The sequence below is a fragment of the Lepidochelys kempii genome, chromosome 7 (assembly GCF_965140265.1).
Source record: "Lepidochelys kempii isolate rLepKem1 chromosome 7, rLepKem1.hap2, whole genome shotgun sequence".
NCBI lineage: Eukaryota > Metazoa > Chordata > Testudines > Cheloniidae > Lepidochelys > Lepidochelys kempii.
In genome coordinates this window covers 115278084-115302125 of record NC_133262.1, presented here as the reverse complement: position 1 = coordinate 115302125, position 24042 = coordinate 115278084, and the positions used below count along the sequence as shown (strand labels likewise).

The following is a 24042-nucleotide window of genomic DNA, read 5'->3' as shown; positions in this document are numbered from 1 at the left end:
ATATAAAATTGAGCACTTAATTTCAAGTAGAATCTAAAATGATGCAATTTCTGTTTTTACAAGAGGGGTTGTTCCCAACAAATGTTTGAATGATATTAGGTGTTTGTTCTTCTGGCATCTTTTTTATTATTACTGATTTCCATCTTTTTACTACACGGTAAATGTAACATTTGCCTATTACCGTAAGTGAATGTATGCTACAGAGACAGATGAGGCTTTTATAACATAAGCTTCACAGTTTGACACTTGCTTCTTTATATCATCCTTTTCTTCAAAACTATCTTTTATTCTTCTCCCTTGGTATTTTGGTACAAGTAAGTACCTCACTGACATATGTTTCCTTGGAATCTTGTACCTTAATGGCAAAATCCCCTGAAAATAAGCAAATTGTTCAGGAAACGAGAGAGAGAGAGAGAGAGAGAGAGAGAGAGAGAGAAAGAAACATCACAAAGGTTACATATTGGTTTAAGAGTCATTAGTGTATTTTTTATTACAGACCACCCTGCCCTGCTTGGATTATATCACGATTTATTATTTAATTGTTTAAACAAGTTAAAAGTGAATTGTAACATGCTGTGTGATTAAATTATTAATTTGTTTAGATTAAGAACTGGTTCTAACAGCTGCATCAGGAAATACTTAGAAACATTAGAACTTGAGAGGGAAAAATAAAAGCATTCCAGAATATGCAGTAGTCTTTATAGGTGCTTCGCTGAAGTTGTGGGCAAATGTTTTATCTCCAAGATACATGATTGAGGTAGGTCCACCTTTTTATTGTTTTACAAATATTCTTTCGTTTTACTGTATTTTTTCTTTTTCTTTTCTGTTTTTTTCAGGATCATCCAAAACCGGATTTTGATAGTTATCTTGGCAATCATCATCTTCTTCACCATCCTGATGGCTATTTATTTTTCTGTCAAGAGACACTGATATCTTGGTTCTTCACTAAACAGCAACAAACTGCTTGTTCTGAGTAATTAAGACAAAGTGGTCACATGAATCACTCTCGCACTGACAGAATCTCCCTGTCTTTGCCGCTGTTCAACTCAGGTGCAAGTAGTGTAAAAATATCTTGTATTATTGATTGCATGTGGATTCATTTTTTCCCTTGTTTTTTTCCTTAAAATGAATGTTTTTGGAATCTTCGTATATGGGTTTTAATATAAAAATCATAACTAAGCAGAATTAATGTGTGTCAAATTTCACACCAGGTGATTCATTTGTAAGTTGCAAGAGTTTGGGGCTGGGGGAAGTGTCTCCACACTTTTCTTTTCTTGTCTTGTGTTGGGTATATAAATATCTAGCAGTATCTGATCTTCTGTGACATCAAAGAATATGAGTAAAGCAGAAACCAAATGATGTAGAAAGTGAAGCTGTCCCATGTGAGCCATTCCTGTTCATAAGTGTCCATAATAAATGTTAAGTAGTTAATTTTAAAAAAGACATCACCTCATGTCAGAGGGTGTTTAATACCTGATGTGAACCTACTACTATATCTGACACAATTTTGCACATCAACTTTCTTTACTATTAGAAACATTTCCATTTGCACCAAGACCCAACTATGATATGTGCATTACTTGCTCAATGTTTAATAGTGACCATGGCACATAGTATTGAATCAGCTTTGCATTGTTCCAATGCTAAGATATGTTCTGGTAAAAAAACAACCAGTAGTCTATTTTAAAGATGTGTAAAAATACTTATCTGTTATTTTCCAGCTGCAAAGAGAACCTAGATCAATATTTCAGTAACAAATACAATAGGATTACATTAAATGCAAACAGAATTAAGGATTTTAAGTATGGGTATGAAAATGAGTTCATGTGCAGAAAACAGTTTTAATGAATTGAATTCAAACTTATCACTGACTTTTTAAATAGAAAGTGTGAAAATGTTAATTTATACTAACAAATGTTGTTCACTGATATATTGTATAAAAGCTTCATCTAATAGGAGATTAGTGTGTAAATGGGATGTGTGTTTCCATCCTGTTGGCTTTGTCTCTTTGGCAGAGGCATCTAGTTCCTTTTGTTTATAAACATGTTCATAGCTCTAGCAAAGGTAGTTTTCTGGTTATGCAGTAAAAGATTTTGCATGATCACGTTTTAACTCATTATATGTAATCCATTACAAATTTTATGAATCTAGAGAGTTTGTGAGCCCTTGAACCTAAGCCATAAAATATTTTAGGAGGAGATTTTCAAAGGAACAAAGGGCAGTTTAGGTACCCAACCCCTTTGGAAGTTAATGGGAGTAGAGCTCTTAACTTCCTTTTGTGCCTTTGGAAACTCAGAGATTCTGCCTTTGGACATATCTGTGAAGACACCGTTGATTCCCGTGTTATCCCTGCTCAAACAGCTGAGAGCAGAATTTGGCCTGAAACATGTTGACTGTCTTTTCTACATAGAAACAAATAACTTGGTTGAAACACCCTTGATTTTACCAACATAAATAAGCCTGTCAAAGCACAGTAACAATATGAACAATGGAAAGATTCACCAGAGAAATAGTACTTATTGAAACCGGTCAGGGCATGCATGTAGTCAGATAAATCATTTAGTGCTGTGTGAGGAGAACTTCAGCCTTTATCTTCTAGTAATGGTGTGAAACTAAGTTCATGTGACATGGGACATGGACAGGGGGTGAAGGGGAAAACTGGCCATCATTAATGGGTATTTATTCAAGGAGGTGGGAGGTGCATATTTCCATAAATCTTTTATCTGAATGACAAACTACTGTAAATCTAAAACAAACAAGAAGCAAATATTAAACTCCTTCCACTTACTGGACATTCCTGGTATTGATGAAGTGAGCTGTAGCCCACGAAAGCTTATGCTCAAATAAATTTGTTAGTGTCTAAGGTGCCACAAGTCCTCCTGTTCTTTTTGCGGATACAGACTAACATGGCTGCTCCTCTGACACCTGGTATTGTTTCAGTGATTATTGTGGGGGGAATCTGTTCAAAGCTACTTAAATGAGGCCTGCGACTGGGCTGCGCACTCCATTTAGGCACCTGCTGGTATCACCAAAAATGCTCAGTGGTAATTGGATCCCACAGCCTCAGTATAAATTTGGAGTTTGGGATCTCATCAGTTATCCCCATTGGGAAAGGAACAAGAGACAAAGAAAATACCAGACTAGCTTTACTCCAGATGAGCGTGACTCACTGCACTTTTCATGCCACCGTCTCATGCATACAGCCCCGACACCTGCTTAACGATGTAAATATAAACGAATGCACAAGTGTCTTGGGATCAGTATGTTATGGTCCTCAAAATATGGTCCCATTGGTCGTTTTTACATTTTCACCTGCTCTGGAAATGAACAGGTTGAGCACGTTTATTTCTGTGGACGTTTTGTGACTTGGATTAAGAGCGTAGTTGGAACTAGTCAGCTGCACAGTGGGTTGGTGCTATAATACATGAGAAGCAAAATACCCACCGGTAGAGTAACCCTTTCCCCCCGCCAGGTTCAGACTTCCCCTGAACCACTTTTGTCACGTCTTTAGTGGATCTATGTGTGAATCTAAGTACTTACAAATGTAAATCTCAGAGAGTAAAACGTTCTTAATGTTTCAAGTCTTTGTCGAAAATGACAAATTAAAACACATGCATGCTGCTGTGAGTAAAATTCATACTCACTAAAGAGTTCCACTAGCGGAATCGATAAACTAAGTCTATGCTGATCCAAAATCAAAAGCAATTTAATTAAAGACGCTTAAGTTTTAAAGAGTTTTAAATGCTATACGTTTTGGGAAAAATATCAGAAAATGTAGCATGACTGACGTCAGTTCCCATCTCTGGGATGGAAGGCCATTTGCTATTCTGTTTAAGGCAGGCTGGATTGTCTTATTTTGGAGCCAGCTTGGTGGGGGGTTTTCTTTGCTGCTGCTTCAGAGCACTGAGCTTCAAAGGCTGAAATTAATGGTGAACAAAATTGTGCGGCTCTGACCATCCCATGCGGGGCAAACCCATTGAGGGTTATCATTAAGTAAAGAAATAAAGGGGGAAAAAACCTGCCAGTTCCAAAAAAACCCTCATCAGATAATGACCTTTGTGATTGGGTTTTCATTACCAAACAGCATCCAGAGATTGTGTGCCCCGTAGAAAAAAAAAAGGAAAGAGAAAGAAAGAAAGAAATAGCAACACTCTCTCTCTCTCTTTTTTTTTTTTGCACATCTTTTCTTTAAACCTGTCAGATCATTTCAGTATTTCAAATCCGAGGAAAACAGCCTGCCTGCTGCTGTATTTGAAGTTGTAATGGTGTCAAAAAGTCACGACTGACTGACAGCCGTCAGTCCCAGAGGAGCTCATTAAATCATAAAAACTTGACAAGGAAATAATTGAGCATCACTGGCAACTTGGCGCCTATTTAGACGTTTTTATTTTCTTTCATTATTAGTCCCCACCATTACGTTCATTAACAAATTGCATTAAACAACTGTTAAGGGCTAATGATTTGTTTATCGCTTTTTTATTATTATTATTATTTAAACATTAGCTGCGTCATGTGGTACCTCAGCAGCCTCATGCTATCATCTGACTGAATATTTTTCCACTCGGAGCTCTGGGTACTGTTGGAATATGAAATAGATTATTCATTACCCTCCTCTTTGCCACTGATTTGGTTTCATGTAGCGTCTTCCACAGAGAAAGATGAAAACTTGTCAAAAATAGGTTATATCTTATTCTAAGGGCAACAATAGCAGCAGGTACAGGTACACTTTAATATTTAATTAAGGTTGATGTTAACCCCTTTAAATGACTTTAGCTGTGAGTTATATTCAAGTGCAGAAGAGAAAAATAATTGTACTTAATTTGCAACCTGTACAGCAGGCAGTTCATCTTGGAGTTACTAGCAAATCTATAGAATAATTTTAAATCATGAAATTTCCAATCATAAATATTTATGTCCACCTTTTTTGACATAATCACAAATTAACAACTTTTTGTACACACCCACATACAAATAATTCTTGTCCTTTTTTTGGTTTTGAAATGCACCATTCAAATTTCAAGATCTGGACAGGACTTTCTTTGGGGGAAGGAGCTATACAGGAATTACCAATAAGGAAATTGTTGACTGTGGTCATAACTTACATAGTTGCGATTCTAGCCTGTCAACAGCCTATAATCTGCTTGGAGATTTTTTTATGGAATATGTAGTTTGGAGAATTTGGGTTCAAGAAGCTAAAAGTTAGTGTTACTTTTTATAGGAAAAATATTTATTTTTATTTGTGTGTGTAGTTTCAGTTTTTGATGGTAAGTAATCCTATTATGGTAGGAAGAAAATTCAAACTTTATAAATATATGTATAATTTCAGGATGGTAAAATCTATCACTGAAATAGTCAAAAGCAAAATACATGTTGTGCTTTCTTTGGTTTATAATAACCCATCTTTGTCCTCTTCTTATTCTATACATTTGAATGCACAGTGTGGTTAGAGACACGGTGTAGTATTTGAAGTGCATTCCTGTCCAGGTGTTGTCGCAGAGATGGTGATATAAGAAGTGGTGGTACTTCATGAGATATCACCCAGTAGAGCCATTCTATTCAGCGAAGTTAGTCTGGCACTTCGCACTAACTCAGATAATAATTGTCATCTCCATAGTCATATGAGGCTAGGGAAACACCAGATGAATATTTTACCACCAAGTCACTGGCGTTTGGTCATCATTACAAGCCCTAAAGAGCTGTATCTGTCCCACCACCAATAGGCATCTTTGGTTCTGTTCAAAGGACTCTCCATTTGTGTTCATGTGAATATAAACTTATGTGACATATGTGCATATGCAACACATATGCACATGCTTAGACTAAATATAGCAGGAAACAAACATGCACGTTGAGGGAGAAACACTTTATCATCCTGAAGTGATGTATTTTATTTGTCACACATAAATAATTAAGGCATCTACAGGGGGAAAAAAACTATATACTGTGATACAGTGAACTTGTGCACTCAGTCATTCCCTTCATCCAAACAACTGCCTTTGGCATGAATAACAGCTTGGCTGATATGAAGCACTGTATTGATCTGTTGCTCAAGAAAGTCCACTGATATTTCCTTGGACTTTTCCTGGAGGTATGGCCATAAAAGCTCAGCAATGTTGGGATCCGTTGCTTCTATCTCCATCTCTTCCCAGATGAGTTCAATAGGGGACAGATCCAGAGAGAGCGGTCAACTCTCAATCTGTGCTGCTCTCTCTCTCTCTCTCACACACACACACACACTCACACACAGCGTTACCTTTTTCTGTTTGAAAAACTGCTTAGGAATCAAAGTCAATGTCATATTGCATGACCAAAAAAGTATCCATAGGTGGAGGGGCATCTCTGGAAAACTTTGTGATAGTCCACTTTGCCCAGAGCACCTATAATTTTGTCTAAACCTCTGACTGTAAAGCCATTGTGCTGATATGGCCTCTACTGCAATGTAAACCGGAAATGTGAACTCCCATGTCATCAACAGGAGGTTCCCCTTCACCACCCATCTCTCCATGTTTTCAGCTCTGTGGAGATTTACTTAGTTTAATTCTGAGATCCTACGTGGGATAGCATGAGTTCTAGCCAGATTTTTGTAAACTTTGCTTTCTCATTCCAAGAGATTCAGGTACTTACGACCCTCCATGATTAGCTGGATACCCACTCTACAATACAGGGATGCTAGGAAGGGGAAGGTTTATATATTTAAAATAAAAAGTGTCTTCATAACAATTTCAAAAAGCCGAGCTAAAAATTGTACGGGGGAGAAGGGGGGTTTCACTGCTTTCTTGTACGCAAGATGTTCACATGATAAGCCCTGCTTCTGCATGTCAATGGTGTTCTGAGTGCCATTGTAGCTACCTTTGCTTTGGCCCAAGTACAAGCCCTTGCTATTTTGTTGGTTTCCGCCATTCAGCCCCTTCACCTGTTCAATCACCCTATTGTCTAGTAAAAGTTACTATGACTGCTGAATGGATTAATTAAACTCTATGACTGTCACCACAGCGAGCAACGTAATAGCAGCACAAATGCACTCCGGCTGTATTTGTTGCCTGTATTTATTTATTTCTATGGATTCTTTGCACTGAGAGAGCCTGTAGAAGCCCCATTGGAGGGATTGAACTCTGCTGTGCTAGATACTGTCCACGCACACACACATCAGTATGACACTCTATTGCCTCGCACCTCTAAGTGATTGTAAAATGTCACCATTCTGATCTGGTAGCATAGGACACTCACAAGTATACCTGGTTATGTGAGGTGTTGGCAGTGGAGAATCAGCCATATATTACTGAGATAATTATAGTCTCACCTAGCAGCCAGGTAAAGGGTGTATGCAACAAGTTCAGAGTGCTCCAAGAGAGAACAAAGGGTCCTTTTGAATGTGGGTGTCTCCCACTCAAGTGCACCTTCAATACCCAACTGGGGCACAGCATGTGATCAGGTGATGTAAATGCCGAGAAGGGTGTGCCCATGAAAACTTTGTACCTCTCTCTGCACCTGTACATCTCTTCAGAGTTGAACTCATTTGTTTTACTTAGCAATATTTATATTAGCAGTATTTACTCTGGTGAATGCTATAAAATGGGAAGGTTAAAACAAGAAATGGTGCCATAAGCAAGGGACCATTCACTGCAGTGGAAAAGCAGAACTCTCTATGGGGGAAGGGTAAATCCCATAAAAACCAGTTAGGTCCTTTTTTTCAGAAATATCCTAAAAAAACCTACCTTCGGGAAGTCAGATGGTTGGACCCGGTCATCCACATTTTCAGGAGTGCCTTCTGATTTTGGGTTCAGAGTACCTGCCTTGAGATTCCATGGACCTGATTTCTAAAGATGAACACTTGTCTTGTACCCATTACCTTAGGTTGCACTGCAGCTTCTCAGCACCTCTGAAAATCAGGGTCTAGGTATCTCAGGTTGGGCAGCCAAAATTAATGGACACTTTTGAAAATTTGGATTATGATCTACCTGACCTGTATACGGGATGGACTGTGTCTACTGCTAGTGCTGAGGGAGGTTCTGATGTTCTAGTTCTGACTCTGCTACTGACATATCGTGTGACCATGGGCAAGTCACAAAGTCTACTCTTTGCCTCAGTTTATCCATCTGTTGTTATAGTACTTACCTACCTCACAGGGGTATTCTGAAGCTTAATGTGTTTGTAAAGTGCTTTGGGATCCTTGGATGAAATGTGCTATGTAAGTGCAAAGTGTATATATTCTACCTTATTACACATAGGATGGTCATGCTTGAAATAAATATCAAACAAGAATTGGTAAAAGCCTAATGGATTCCATTCTACTGGTTTTTAACAGCTTTTTTAGTATTGAAAAGATCTGGAGACTCAAAGATAGATGTTCTTTCTGAGCTTGTATGTTGTTTCCTCTATCTTGAAGCGTTTTAATACATGGATTGAAACTTGTCTGCTCTGCCTGTAGTTTCTTAGAACCTCTCTGGAAACTCAAGAATTAATTGTCACAGATATCTCTACACCAGGCAGAAGGTTGTTTTTGCTCTGTTCTAGCAAAGGAAGCACACTAGTGTTTCTCACACACATGGCATCAGAACTCTACTCCTGCCCTGAAAATACCAGGTCCCACACTTAGGGTAGAATTCTTTCTCTATACAGAGAACCTCAGCACAAACCCCTTGTACCACTTAAATCCCAGTGAAGACGTCAAAATAGGGCCTAAGTGGCACTATAAGTAGGTATTATGTTAATCCTCTGGATTGGATAATATTCCCATTAAAGAAGAGACATAAAATAGAGAATGTGACAAATTAGCACAGGAATGGTTCAGTTGTTTGTTCCTCTTTTGATACAGCCAAACCTTGACGTACTTTCTCCCATTAAGATCAGGGGGAGTTTTGACTGGGCAAAACAGAGTAAGGACTTTCATGATCTGGTCTGTAGATAAATTCTAAATTTTGGACTATCGCTTAAATTGTCCTTCCTCTTGCCGCTGCAATAGAGGAAACCAGATCCGCTGAAAGTTATTTTCATAGATTCCAAGACCAGAAGGGACTATTGTGATCATGTAGTCTGACCTCCTGTAAAACGCAGGCCAGAGAACTCCCCCAAAATACACTATGAATGATGGCGTCAACAATTTGGATCTTAAACTGGCTGTTGCGAGTGTGAGCATGTGTGCTTTTCTGAAATCTTCTGTACTTATTTTAGCTGTCCTTGCTACATCTGCTAAGAATATGAAATTCAGCTATTGGTTAAGGTAAAAAATAGCTAAGTGCACAAATTCATTTGTATTAACAGTATTGTTTACCTTGTACTGTTTGTCTTGTACTTGCCTTCAATCCACAGCTCTGTTTATCTCCAGCTTGATAAATATGAGGTGCCATGCTCCTGCCACCAAACATCAACTCCAGGCACCCTAAAGCTGTGCTAGGTATATAGGAAAACACAATGAAATATTGAAGGGGTTCCTGTTTACTTGTGTTGGAGGTGAATTATGAAAGAGTAGAGTGAGGGTCACATTTTAGCTACAAGGCCATGAAGATGACTCCATTACCCTCAGTTTACGCAGCCTTTTATTTCACTTTTTAATAATATTTTGCATATTAAAATTTGTATAGACAGCCAGAAGAGAGCAGTATATACACAATACATGCCCCAATAGAGAGGGTTAGGAATCATTGGTTCAGTTATTTGGGACTGGGAACAGAAGATAAGGTGTCCTTTCCCCTTTTTTACACTTTGTTTTAAAGGTCTCTCGAGTAATTCCACTGCATTTACCACCACAAAAGAGAGTGCATGAGCAATACAGCTGGGTGTGATCTGTTCTGATATAAAATTCAGAAGCATTTGCTGAGGCAGATTGGGGATTTTTTTGAATGGGACTTCTGGGTTCACATTAGCCAATCCAACCTTTTGTTTCCCTGGTCCAAGTTTAAAAAAAAAAAAGTCCACTGTTTCCCCAGACAGGTTTGGATTCTCTTTTAAAGTTTTATCATACTGCTCCTCCAGATGGTATGGGTGTGGGTGTGTGTGTATATATATATATATACACATCTAAAATATGGACAGATTTTTCAAAAGCCACTGGTGATCTTAGATTCATCAATTCTTGAGCTGCCTGACTACAAACACATTCAATATTTTCAGAAAGTGCCTTTTGAAAATCATGCACCTTTAAGGTGTGTCAGTTAATTTACCCGGAATTTAAGGTACCCAAATTTGTTTGTCATGTGTGAAACCCTTGGAAATACACACATGCGCACAGGCCAAATTTACATGCCTTTGTGTAATTCCATTCAAGTCAGTGATGGTGAACAAGAGATATGATTTTGGTCGATAGTGTATGTGTATTCTATACAGTATGTGTGAGTAGTCCACACACACCCAGGATGGCCAAGCACTTTGATTTACACTTCAGAGTAAGTAATTTGAACCAATACTTCATATGTCACATTCTGTATGTAAGCTGTATAATGCCTATAACTTTAATGTCTATTTTGTTAATGTTACCACCTTCAAAATTATTTGACACAAATGTCAAGGTTGCTGTAAAATGGTATAACTGTAATTATTTCAGTATACAATGGAAGTTAGAGGAAGCCTATGGTTTGGATTTGAAGTGCTCTACTTCTAAAAGAATATACTTTAAAAAAAAAAGTTTTCTTTTTAAGGTTCTTTTCCTTCCCCCAGCTAAACTTTCCTCAATTTATTTGTTAGCTATTATAGCTGTTCTGTAGTTAGATTTTAATCAGCCCTAGTACACAGTAATGTGAAACACTGAAAGAGCTACTAATTAATCGCCTTTCTGTATGTAACAGAGAGATAAATATCCATCCCGGAGGAATTGTAATTTCATGGTTTCTAATGATGGTTAGATTACATTATCTGGATCACTTAGGCTGCGGGTGTCATAAGAAATGCTCAAAGTTTAAAAATGCAGTTTAAAATTTTTTACTTTGTAAACCTGAGAAAGTAATGCAGTGTTAGCATGTCAGGTTCATATTTTAGTTAAATACCCCTTTGTTCCTCAGACTGGATGGATTCAGATGACAGTGACAAGTTCAGTTCTTTTCCATTTCACATGCTCCCTCCACTATCAAAACAACATTTTGCAAATCATCATCAGGCTTTTGCCGATTGAATGTCAAAGGAATCTGTTTAGTTTCAGGGCAATGCTGCACTTCGGTGAGCTAATTTATTTTTGGATGTCCATTTCCATTGCATATTGTCCGCTAATTCATTTACATACTGTGTGTACAGGTAATGCATTTGCATCATCTATCTTGAACTAAACATTAATTGGACTTGTAGAGTATATTGCTTGGCGAATCAAATAAAATATTGCATTCCAAAAGCTTACTATAAAGTGTTGTTATTACTACATGTCTCGTTTACCCTCTCTGATTCAGTTGGAGCCAATAGAAATCTCCAGAATTGCACATACTCCTCATCTGTGACTGTGACACTTTTAAATTCAGAAGTTCCATGGACATTTAAACAAAGACCCCACTTTATCATTTGTGGATGTTGAAATAGCTAATAGTTGCATATTCTAAACTTATGCTTATTCATATTTAAAAGGCTGAGATTGCTTTGAACCATTGTGTCGGGGGGGGAAATTAATTGTTTCTGAATGAGAATGATCCTCCTTTTCCACATGAATTATGTGTACAGCAAGGTTATCAATAATGTTCATTTCCAACCTTTATCGTTGATGGCTTCTCAGTAGGCAAAAAAGTTGTCAAGGTTCCAGGACTCCAACCCTTTTCTGCTTCAGTTGTAAACCAGAGGAAGGAGGGACCCCAGAGAACCAGGGTGAGATAAGGAAATGTAATATATATTTTCAAGAGTGCATTTGTCATCAATTAGCTAAAATTGCTTCTGAACGTGTCTAATTTAGTGACCAAGATACGGTACTATCTTCATAGGGAACTCCAGAACTTCAGAAGGTTTTCCTCTTGTTTGAATGCACAGCACAATGAATTTGTACCCACTGAGCGTTCACCACTTACATTTCAAAACCTACAGCACACTAAACGTGAAACTTTTGTTCAAATTTCAAGGATTTTGATAGCCCAAGTGAATAGACACAACCTATTGATTTTTCCCTTACAATGACTCTTGGATAACCTATTTTCTCATTTATTTTTAACGACAGCTCATGAGATTTTACAGCAATTCTGCCCAACCTCCTAATATCAAAATCCCTCCTTGACCCTGAAAATTGTAATTCTGCTATAGATCACAGCTGCTGAATATTACCTTTTACTAAGCTGGTTAAATAAAATATGTCCAAATCGCTAGATCCCACAGGCCACGGCTGCAATTCTAATTATACTGGGTCTGTATTTTCTGCTGTACCGTATAGCAAAGCACAGCTCTCTCTGAGTCCACACCAAAGTGTGGGAATCCAGAATATTGGTTCTAGTTTTGAATAATAATAAAAAAAAGTTATACTGCTCTTCAGTGATTTTTCCCTTTAAAAACTTTTACAAGGGACCCAAACTCTTTTGATGTGTTCCATACAATAAAATGCCAGGTATACCTGGAGGATGGAGCCATGTGACTAGAATTTTCTTGTGACTCGAGAAATAGGTCCATTTGATGTGAACCAGTTTCAAAAATCAAAAAAGGCTCGTGTATCTCTTACTTGGGTTGCTCGTGCTTCACAATGGTTTGGAAAAACCAAGGTGAAGAAACTAAATTTGGCCACAGGCACATCCTTCCCCCCCCCCCCCACCACCCCCCCCTGCTGCTTTTACAAAGAGCAATCACATGCTCCCCACTGGAATTTATGCTATTATAGAATTTACATAGGGAAGAAATTTATCAGATTATGTGTTCCCTAGAGAACCTTATCTATTAGTGAATCATTTATAGCCTGGCCTTCTGGGCACAGTGCAAAGACCATCTTGGTTTCTTCCCCACCATCACCATCTCTGGTGTTTGGAGAGCAGGTTGACTGAGGGTGTAGTTTGGGAAGGAAAGATATGGGAATTTAGTGAAGGACATGGGACTCTTTGGTTTCATGGGCAGATGTGATGGTAGCTTGGATATTCAAGTATGTATTTATGTATATGGATGGTTATCTCATGTATATGGATGATTATCTCATGCACCTACAGCTACATTACAATAAATAAAGAGCCTTCTTCATCAGAAGTGATGTTTCTGCTGGAAATACCTTCTGGAGCCTTATGATAAATGACATTCATGATCTGCAACAATTCTTCAATGAGCCCATGGAAGGTAGTCTCCATTTTGGCTTTCTGCCTTCACTCCTGTGTACAGACGGAGAGATGGTTTTAAATTCTCGTCCTGCTAGTATGGCAGCAAAAGGAGTGTGGCGTTTTGCTCTTTCCCTAGAAGGGAAGCATGAGAGTGGAACTGGCAAAACCAGCTCCTTTAGGGCCTGGGCCTCAAAGGTTCTGAGTACCTGGGACTCCCTTTGACTTCAGTGGCAGTTAAGGGCACTCAGCACCTCCCAAGATTACAGCCACAATATGGATAACCTTCCACTCATACCCAGACTTCCCTTCTTCTGAAAACTTCCCTACCTGCCTATCGCCTTATGATCATTGTCTTAGATATTTCTAGTCCACCATTCACTGAAACACCTAGGCATAATTACAGGCTGTCCATAATGGATCCTCCCCATTCTTATATGCAACCACTTTAACTTCAGGAGGGTGGTTAGGTGGGTTAGTTTCTTTCAATGATTCTTCAGCTTCTGGTATTTTAGGAAACGTTCTTCATTGTGATGTGAAAACTGCCAAGCTCTCGCTCATTCTGATCTCTGCTAGTAAGGAGTTCCTCAGTCAAAGACCATCCACTGAGAACATCCTGCAGTATTCCTGGGGAGTTGCAGTTGTCTCTGTGGGTCACAAAAGGAGAGCTGTTCTCTGAACTACCTACGCCTTCCCCACTGAGGGCGTTAAAGATTAAAACCGGGATCTAAAGAAATCTGTCTACAAGGAGGCCTCTGCCAGTGCGTGACGTGGACAATGCCAGTCCCACAGAGTCTAGGTTTAGAACAAGTTTCATGGTATTGCCCTCAAATTTTAGCACTTCTTGTTTTTACTCCTCCTTTTTTCAGTTAATACTTTCCTACTTTATCCATAGGCATCCTGGGTGTCCATTCCTTTGTGTAGCCCTTCTGTGTATTATGACACTCAGGAAAAAGTAGAGGGATTGTTTCCAGGCTTCATTTTTACAGCTCACTCCACCCCCCACAAATATAAATAAAACAATGGCTGGTGCGTGATAGGACATGGAGCTAAAATCTGTGGGGTGAATTTTCAGCACAACGTACAGGAAATTAGATGCACAGTTACTGCTGTTAACAGAGCTTGGATATGTAACTCCCTGCACAGCAGGCTGAAAATCCTCTCCATGCATGTTTAATGGAGTTTGGGTTACTACATTCCTGGGGTTGGGTCCCTTTCCTAATGTCTACTGTCCTGTATGAAACACAGGAACTGCTGAATGTATTTTGCTATTAAAAGACTATTCACTTGATCTGGATTCTTTCTCTAATGCCACACAACTTCTCTCCTAACTCAGCAGTTCCTTAACCTTTGCATTTCTCCACAGGTTTTGTTTTGTTCTTTTAAATATATTTCATGTACTCTGTGAATTGTCAATTTATGTAATTGTTATATCGAGACCACAAATACTGCAGTGATGGATGCTTTAGAAGTGTGTGTTTCTAATAATACAGAAAATATATTTCCTAAATATTAATACATAAATGTTGCTAACACAGAATAAATAAACAAACAACATCCAGAGGAAAATGAATAGTATATGCCATTTCACGAATCTTGTGTCTATTTTAAACATCTCGCTCCTCTGGAGGTGGTTAGTGTGTTTTTAAACTCCAGTCCTAAATGAACTAGATGGGGCTGTGAATCTGGGATTGTCTTATGCTTCCATGCTACTTAATCAGCCTTATGTACAGTAATTGTTTTCCTTTCCCCTGACTAAAGAGCCTTATTGCACGCTACAAGGATCAGTTCAAATGGACTTTAATTACCTTCAATAAAAAATAAATTACTCATCTAAACTAACAGTTCTGCAACAAAAAGGAGCTCAAATTTCAGCTGTGCAGTGTCATTGATTTTTTTTTTCTTCCTATCCAAGGTAACACTTGAATCTCCAGCTCTCAGCAAGGTCTGTACGACTAAAACAAGGTGCTGTAAACTGAGACTCGAAAAACCAAAGTAAAAACACACACATCAAATGTAAAAAAAACCAAAACAAAACATCAAATACATATACAAGTTTCTAAAAGGTTTCAATCATTTTAAAATTGCACATGATTACTCTCCAGCTTCCCCAAATGCTTTCATCTGAAGGGGTGGGGGGAAAGTGTAGCTTTTTCCAATTTTAAAAGCATTGTTAGGGCATGCCTACTAGATTTGGCTAACTCTGTATGTTTTGATACATGTGGTATGGTTGATTGTCTTCTCCTTAGCATAGATCTTGAAACTGTAAATACATTTTTTGAAGTAAAACAGCCACTTGATAACTGCTTAATGAAGTATCACACTAGCTGTTTTGAATGCAAAAAAAAATGTTTAGAAGTACCCTGTGGTGTTGCTTTTAGTGAAAATGGGCTTTTATTTTTAAACTTTTGCTATATTTGGAAACAAGTAGTCCCAGGGGAAATGATACCAATACTAATGGGGAACATCTTATCTTTCATGTGGGCTTTTTTCTTTTTTTAAGATTAAGGTTTCTTTGTTAGTATCTCAGTAGCAAGGTTCTCCACACAATCTGAGACAGAAAATCAAAATATGCCTTAGAGCAATAATATTTTAATAAGTATCAAATGTCTTCAATGAGATAAAAGTATTTTAATAGCATATCTGTGTGTGTGTGTGTGTGTGTGTGTGTGTAAAGTCAGAATTTAGTTTAAACATCTTTACATGCATTCCCAAAATATTGAAGAGGAATTATTTTTTAATTCAGGTGGGGAAAAAATTACAGATTTTTGGGTCACTAAAATGCCACGTGCTACTAAAAATATTGCGAAAAACTTATCTTCACTGTTTGTTTCAACTCTCTGGTCTCTTGATTTAAAACACTCTAGTGCCACCCAATGATGTGGAGGGTTCGGTGTTTAAAAGTTTGGATGTTGCGCTGAACCTTCTTGCTTGAGAAATCAGCCTAGAACTCTGCGGAGCAGAGCCGTTTCCATGAGATTTTCAATCCTCTTCTTCTGTAACCCACACTAGCACCATATGTGTCTTTGTCCTTTTCTAGTGACGGGTGGTCTTAAGAAGGGAGGAGCCTATTACAGCTACTGGCTAATGCAATTACTGCTCCAGCAAAAGTGGTAGAAGTTTCTGCTTTTAGTGCTGAAGATCATGAGTTCAAGCCCCACCCGTGGCCAAGGAAAGAGTAATTAAGGCAGTGGCTATGCTATGAGCTAGGGGTATGATTCCCAGCTCAGGTACACATAGGTGTGCTATCTCTTCTCTGAACTAACACGCGAAGAATAGTGGCGTAGCGTGTGCAGCAGCCGCACAGGCCAGCTGCCCCCAGTGCAAACATGCCTGAACTCTGTGGGCCCAGACTCGGGGTAGCCAACATATGCTGTTGCTGACTGTGCTACTGTGGCTACTCTACTATTTTTAGCATGCTAGCTCAGTGCGAGTGAGCACAAGCGTGTGTATGCAAGCTGGGAATCACACCCCTCGCCCATAGTGTAGACATACCTGGAGACTCAAGTGCCTTTGTGCCAACTCTCTCACCCAATCCCAGGGCTCTTTTAGAGGAGAATGGGGTTATCCATACGTAATCTGGAGTCTGGCCTCGAAATACCAATGATATCATCGAGCTCTGGCGCATGTGTCGGTCATCTGTTGACGAGTGCAGTGCTCGCTTCCCTGCTGTGGCCTGCAAACTAAAGTCCTGATGGTCTGATTCTCCTCTCCCATGAGTGTCAGTCAGGAGTAACTCCGGTGAAGTCAACGTAAGTGTCAGTGAGAGGAGTGTCAAGCTGAGTCTGTGCACTCGCATCCCAATTCAGAACAGTTGTAAGCATGTCCACCTCCCATGAAGTCTCTGGGACAAATTCACCGGGGATTTAAATGCTGTTGTATGTCACACATAGGGTGTGAGTGGGAAACCGCTGCTAGCTGTAAAATGCTGTAACTTGCACCTTGGCATTCACTGAATGTGGAATACAAGTGTGACATGCTGAAGGGATGTTGCAGGCAAGTCAGATTGTAAGGAAGGATGTGTGGTGGAGCAGCCTTACAGTTTATTGTTCCTTTTCCTCTCCAGCCCCACCTTGCCTTCTCTGTATAAATTACACTGGCATGGAATGCCAACCCGGTGCAAGTTGCACTATTTTACTTCTGCACCCAGGAGAACGCCCTTACTTCTTTCAGAGTAGCAGCCGTGTTAGTCTGTATTCGCAAAAAGAAAAGGAGTACTTGTGGCACCTTAGAGACTAACCCATTTATTTGAGCATAAGTCTTTGTGAGCTACAGCTCACTTCATCGGATGCATAAAGTGGAAAATACCCTTACTTCTCTCTCTCTCTCTCTGCTTTGCTATCCTCTTGTGAAATCCACGCACACACTGGCCACCAGTTTCAAAATCTGAGCTCTTCACAGTTTTATGGACTGCACACAAAAAGTACATTTCACTAGTTAGGGATCCTCTTGGTTCAGCAGTCCTGCTGCCCCCACTACCTTCGAATGTTTCGAATCCAAAGTGCACACGTCCCGTGAAATATTAACATAGGAGCGATGCCACCATCCGTCTAAAGGTAAATGTTGATGTAAGAAAATCAAGTTTGGTTTGTTTATTTTATATAGAGATTGGTTTGAACCTTAAATCTCCAGATCCAAATCTGGTGCTAATTTGACTTGTGAACTCATGTTTGCTAATAAAAAAAAAAAAAATCTACATTTTAGTATTGCAAGAAAAATACTTTGAAAGCCTTTTAAGCATCTTTCTCTCTCATTAATTTATTTAATCCTCTGATCTTCCCTTCTTTTAAGTTGTTTATTGTTTTTAAACAGAGACAAGTGAACTGTAAAGCTTTGTCACTTAAAACAAAGATTTAAAAACTGTATAAGATCCCAAATAATTGACTGTGTAGACTTAAACATTACAAATAAATATAAAGCAAACATGTTTCAAGTGAATTCCTCCACTTGTGTAGGAGGCAGTATGGTTAGAGTGACTAGGAGTCGGGATTCCTGGGGTTCCGTTCTGCACTCTGCCACACACAAACTGGGGACCATAACGGAGGTTACCTACCGCATACAATTTTTATGACACTAATTTTATGATGTTTTAAAAATGCTTCAAGACACTCAAACGAGAGACATTCTAGCGGTAGAAAGTTGGATCAAATACAGATTGGGTGGAAGTTCCACATTTTGCCCATTATTTTCAAAGTCTGGAGTTTAATCAAGATTTTCAAAAGTGTCTGGTGGGAAACTCATCTTCTGTGTATCTGAGTCTGATTCCTCTGTTACTTTATTCAGTGAAAGGTGTCAATCTGCCCAGAACTGTTATCTTTTTCTTGTGCTGTGGTTTTTGTTCTTCTTCTTAAAATATTTGAAAAGTGAGCAGAAAAAAAGTTCGATTTTTACCGTGTCTCTTACACATCTTAGTGTAGATAACTCAGAAAAATGATTGCCTTTCTTTCTTCAATATTTTTCATGATACCCATTTAATGCATAACTCTACAAAAGCCCAGTGTCTATTGGAAAATATATATAGTATACATGAAATCAGAGAAAAAAACAATAATTTCTACCACTTCTTTTGTTGAAGAATTGCCACTTTTAGGTCTGTAATCGAGTGACCAAAGAGATTGAAGTGTTCTCTGACTGGTTTTTGAATGTTATAATTCTTGATGTCGTATTTGTGTCCATTTATTCTTTTACGTAGAGACTGTCCAGTTTGGCCAATGTACACAGCAGAGGGGCATTGCTGGCACATGATGGCATATATCACATTGGTAGATGTGCAGGTGAATGAGCCTCTGATAGTGTGGCTGATGTGATTAGGCCCTATGATGGTGTCCCCTGAACAGATATGTGGACACACTTGGCAACAGGCTTTGTTGCAAGGATAGGTTCCTGGGTTAGTGGTTTTGTTTTGTGGTGTGTGGTTGCTGGTGAGTATTTGCTTCAGGCCAGGGGTCTGTCTGTAAGCAAGGACTGGCCTGTCTCCCAAGATCTGTGAGAGTGATGGGTGATCAGGATAGGTTGTAGATCCTTGATGATGCGTTGGAGAGGTTTTAGTTGGGGGCTGAAGGTGATGGCTAGTGGCGTTCTGTTATTTTCTTTGTTGGGCCTGTCCTGTAGTAGGTAACTTCCGGGTACTCTTCTGGCTCTGTTTCTTCACTTCAGCAGGTGGGTATTGTAGCTGTAAGAACGCTTGATAGAGATCTTGTAGGTGTTTGTCTCTGTCTGAGGGGTTGGAGCAAATGCGGTTGTATCGTAGAGCTTGGCTGTAGATAATGGATCGTGTGGTGTGGTCTCTGGAGGCATTTAGGTAGGCATAGCAGTCAGTAGGTTTCCAGTATAGGGTGGTGTTTATGTGACCATCGCTTATTAGGACCGTAGTGTCCAGGAAGTGGAACTTTTGTGTGGACTGGTCCAGGCTGAGGTTGATGGTGGGATGGAAATTGTTGAAATCATGGTGGAATTCCTCAAGGGCTTCTTTTCCATGGGTCCAGATGATAAAGATGTCATCAATGTAGCGCAAGTAGAGCAGGGGCATTAGGGGACGAGAGCTGAGGAAGCGTTGTTCTAAGTCAGCCATAAAAATGTTGGCATACTGTGGGGCCATGCGGGTACCCATAGCAGTGCCGCTGATTTGAAGGTATACATTGTCCCCAAATGTGAAATAGTTATGGGTGAGGACAAAGACACAAAGTTCAGCCACCAGGTTTGCCATGATATTTTGGGTATACTATTCACGACGGCTTGTAGTCCATCTTTGTGTGGAATGTTGGTGTAGAGGGCTTCTACATCCATAGTGGCTAGGATGGTGTTTTCAGGAAGATCACCGGTGGACTGTAGTTTCCTCAGGAAGTCAGTGGTGTCTCGAAGATTGCTGAGAGTGCTGGTAGCATAGGGCCTGAGGAGGGAGTCTACATAGCCAGACAATCCTGCTGTCAGTGTGTCAATGCCTGAGATGATGTGGCATCCAGGATTTCCAGGTTTATGGATCTTGGGTAGCAGATAGAATACCCCTAGTCGGGGTTCCAGGGGTGTGTCTCTGCGGATTTGTTCTTGTGCTTTTTCAGGGAATTTCTTGAGCAAATGGTGTAGTTTATTTTGGTAACCCTTCCTTCATCTTCCTTCCCTTAGCCTTGTCTCAGTTGTCACGATCTGGGTGGAAAATGTCTTCTCCACCCTTAGTCTCTAATATCCTGAGACTGACATGGCTACACTGCATACATTCTCTGCCCTCAGTTTAGTGATTAGTGTAAATCACTGCACAATCACCATAATGAAGTATCTAACCCCATTTATATCCTGAGATACCACTACGGTCAAATTCACCCCTATTGAAGTCAACGGAGTTTCAATAGGGATTAATTTAACCCAAACTAGTTTGGTGAGTTCTGCTCCTGGGAAAGGGGGCGGGTGTAGAAACTACTCAAAGCTTTGTTCCTCCCCAGAGTTAAGAAAATAGAATTTCACCCTTCCTAAGGGTGTGCCTTTGTTTTGCTGTTACTCCTCTGTTTGAATAGACTCTTCCCCGTGTCTTTCTGGTCCTCTTTCAGGTATTTATGCAATAAGATCTGGCAAATTCCATAGGCTTAAGCTCTTGGATCAGTATAATTGTTCTCCAGAATTTGTGCATACCTCGTACAATGGAGTTGCACCCCAGAAGGACTGACTATGGCATTTATCCAGAGTTGATGTGTACTTTGCAGATTGGCGAGTGGGTGTAATGGAGTGTAAACTGATGTAATGCTGAGGTGTTGTGAGGGTGGTGGGCGGGGGAAGGGATAGGAATGTGTGAGGTCTATTTCAACTAACTCCTTCTGACACCCTTCTGATTAGTTGCTTTGCCTGCTACTCTTTCGTCCATCTCCTAGATGAGTAAGTTGCATCAGTTTAGAATCTGTTTGGTTTGTCTGTCTGTCTGAGAGACAAGGTAGGTGAGGTAATATTCTTTATTAGACCAACTGTCTGTTGGTGGAAGGTAGAAACTTTTGAGCTACACAGAGCTCTTCTTCAGAGCTGGGGAAGGAAACAGAGTGTCTAAGCTAAATACAAGTTGGGACTTGAGATAGATTGTTAAGCAGATGGGGTAAGGCATGTTGGAGGCAGTCATTTGAAACGGGCAATAAAGGGTCGCAGGCAGTGTGGTGTGTTACAAATTGTGAAATGAGCCATAAAACCAGTGTCCCTGTTAAGTCCATGGTTTCTGATGTCTAACAGAGTTATGAATTTGAGTTCCCAGGTTCACCTTTTGAAGGTCTTGTGCAGGTTTCCTTTGAGGACAAGTTTTGAAAGATGAGATATGGAGTGTTCGCTTTATGTCTGTCTGTCTGTCTGTTTTACTCCGTCACCATCATGGTAATATCTGAGTACCTTCCAGATAATAGCAATGGTCTAATCCCTAGTGAACTGCATGACATCTCTGCCTCTTTGTGGTTTGGTTATGGTTAGTTAAGTTTTTATGTTTCATTTTGGGGACCAACAGGGGTGTCAACATTGTGAGAGTCACCTTTAATTTACACCACTTTACACATCACCTTTGACTTTCACCCATAGTATTCTCATTATGGGCTCAACTCATGCCATCCCTCAACCCTTAGGAGTTTTGGGGGGCATCTTAATGCCAAGGATATTCTAACCCAATAGTTCTCAAACTTTTGTATGGGTGACCCCTTTCACATAGCAAGCCTCTGAGTATGACCCCCCTTATAAATTAAAAACACTTTTTTATATATTTAACACCATTATAAATGCTGGATGCAAAGCAGGATTTGGGGTGGAGGCTGACAGCTTGCGACCCCCCATGTAATAACCTTGCTACCCCCGAAGGGTTCCGACCCCCGTTTGAGAACCCCTGGTCTAACCCATGACCTGGACATCATTTCTGAATTGCCATACAGAGCATGCTGTCTTATTCGGTGATGTGAAAATAAGGAGCAGCAGCACAAACAACCAATTAATTCAGTAATAAGAGCAGAAGTGTGTGTTTGTTAATTGCTCTGAGCCCACACCCCAATAATGGCCTTTTTGATAGTATGGTGCCAAAATACACGCACATACAAATTCAATGCATGCTGTTCAATGTGTTTAGGATCCATCTATAAAGAAGAAGGGGCCTCTCCATTTCTGTAAAAAGAAAAGGAGGACTTGTGGCACCTTAGAGACTAACAAATTTATTAGAGCATGAGCTTTTGTGAGCTACTGCTCACTTCATCGGATGCATGATGAAACCTCCATTTCTGTAGTCCACCTGCTTTTCAGTAGAACAACACTGACAGTGTGGGCCACTGGACTGGGAGTAAGAAAACCCAGCTGCTGTAAGATCTGTGTGCTTTCACGTCTCTGTGTCTCTCTTTATCCTTTATCCTCCATTCCGTCTGCCTTTTCTATTTAGATTGTAAGCTGTTTGGAACAGAGACTGCCTCTATGTACTAGCAGGGATCTTAGCACAAGGGGGTCTCTGTTGAGGAGCTACTGCCTCTGTGTGTGTGTGTGAGAGAGAGAGAGAGATGCAGAATAAACAGGTATAATCACCTTTAAAGCACATATGATCTGAGTTGTTTAAAATCTGAGCTTTAAACCCCTGCAACAGATGACAAATTTAACATAAAAACAGAGTGAAATCACTGGCAGACACTTGCCAGTTTGACCATTTAGGAGTCTGAGTGGATATTGATTTGAGGCGAATATTCTAAAGTTTGCGTTACCCTTTGAAAAGTACTAATGTAGTTCTTGTCACTTTAAATTAACTTTAGATAAGAGGGACTGACAGAAACATGAAGATGTGTGAACTATATTTGACTGATATTCTGTCAAATATTGCATGGGGTTATGATCCACAACTTTTCCCATCTGCTGCTCAAACCTGAATCCTTGAATTCACAATGGATTAATTACCATATTTTGTTCTGATTTCACTTAGTAGTATAAAAGACTGTGAATGTTAAATGTACTCTTAGAAATGGAAGGCAGGTGAGGGTGAGTTAAATGGTGGCTTCTTTAACCATTTTTATACCCATATATATATTTTATACCCCAAAATACTTGAGCTCCCAGAAATCCACAAGAATTGCTCAATACTCAGAATTTCATTCAGCTTCCTTTCTGTAGAGGTGTCCCCCCCACCCAAAAACCAAAAAACAATAATTTCTCCTTATGCAGCACCTCCCATCTGGGAATCTCAAAGCATTGAATGGGCATTATTAATTTATTATGTCCACCTCTGCAACATATAGTTTTGTTGATCCCATGTTGCAGATGGATACACTCTGCCATGGAGAAGTAGAGGGTCAAATTTTCCAGAGTTGCCACATTTTTGGGTGACCAATGGAAGAAATATAGCATCTGATTATCAGATGTGCTGAGCGTTTGCATCTCCCAATTACTTCAATTGGAGATGAGACTCCTCAGGGCCCAGGCTGTAGGCTTCTAAAGCAGGACATCCCAAAATGGAGGCACCCAGAATTAGAAGCCTCTTTTGAAAATGTGGGCCTAAGCATCTTGTCCAAGGTCTTACAATCTATTTCCCCATGTTACGTATCCTCGCACCTTCTTGTCAACTGTCTAAATGGGCCATCTTGATTATCACTACAAAAGTTTTTTTCTCCTGCTGATAATAGCTCATCTTAATTAATTAGCCTCTCACAGTTTGTATGGCAACTTCCTCATTCTCTGTACGTATATATATATCTTCTTACTATATGTTCCATTCTATACATCCAATGAAGTGGGCTGTAGACCACAAAAGCTTATGCTCTAATAAATTTAGGTGCCACAAGTACTCCTGTTCTTAAGGAGTCAGTGGTGGAATTGAGAGCAGAGCTCAAGAGTCTTGACTCAGAGTCCTTTCCTCTCACTTGCCTTCTGA

The 24042-nt window shown here is 39.6% G+C and overlaps 1 protein-coding gene across 6 annotated transcripts in view; it reads left to right on the top strand.

Moving 5' to 3' along the window:
• VTI1A (vesicle transport through interaction with t-SNAREs 1A) overlaps window positions 1–8313 on the top strand; it is a 352051-nt gene extending 343738 nt beyond the window's left edge. For 4 of the 6 annotated variants that reach the window (XM_073354362.1, XM_073354360.1, XM_073354361.1 and 1 more), the window contains one exon: window positions 837–8313. In XM_073354362.1, coding sequence (XP_073210463.1) covers window positions 837–930 — 94 coding nt within the window. In that variant the 3' untranslated portion in view covers window positions 931–8313. The remainder of the gene's footprint in view (window positions 1–836) is intronic. The other 2 variants (XM_073354365.1, XM_073354364.1) reach the window with 1 other exon arrangement.
• The last annotated feature ends 15729 nt before the right edge of the window (window positions 8314–24042 follow it).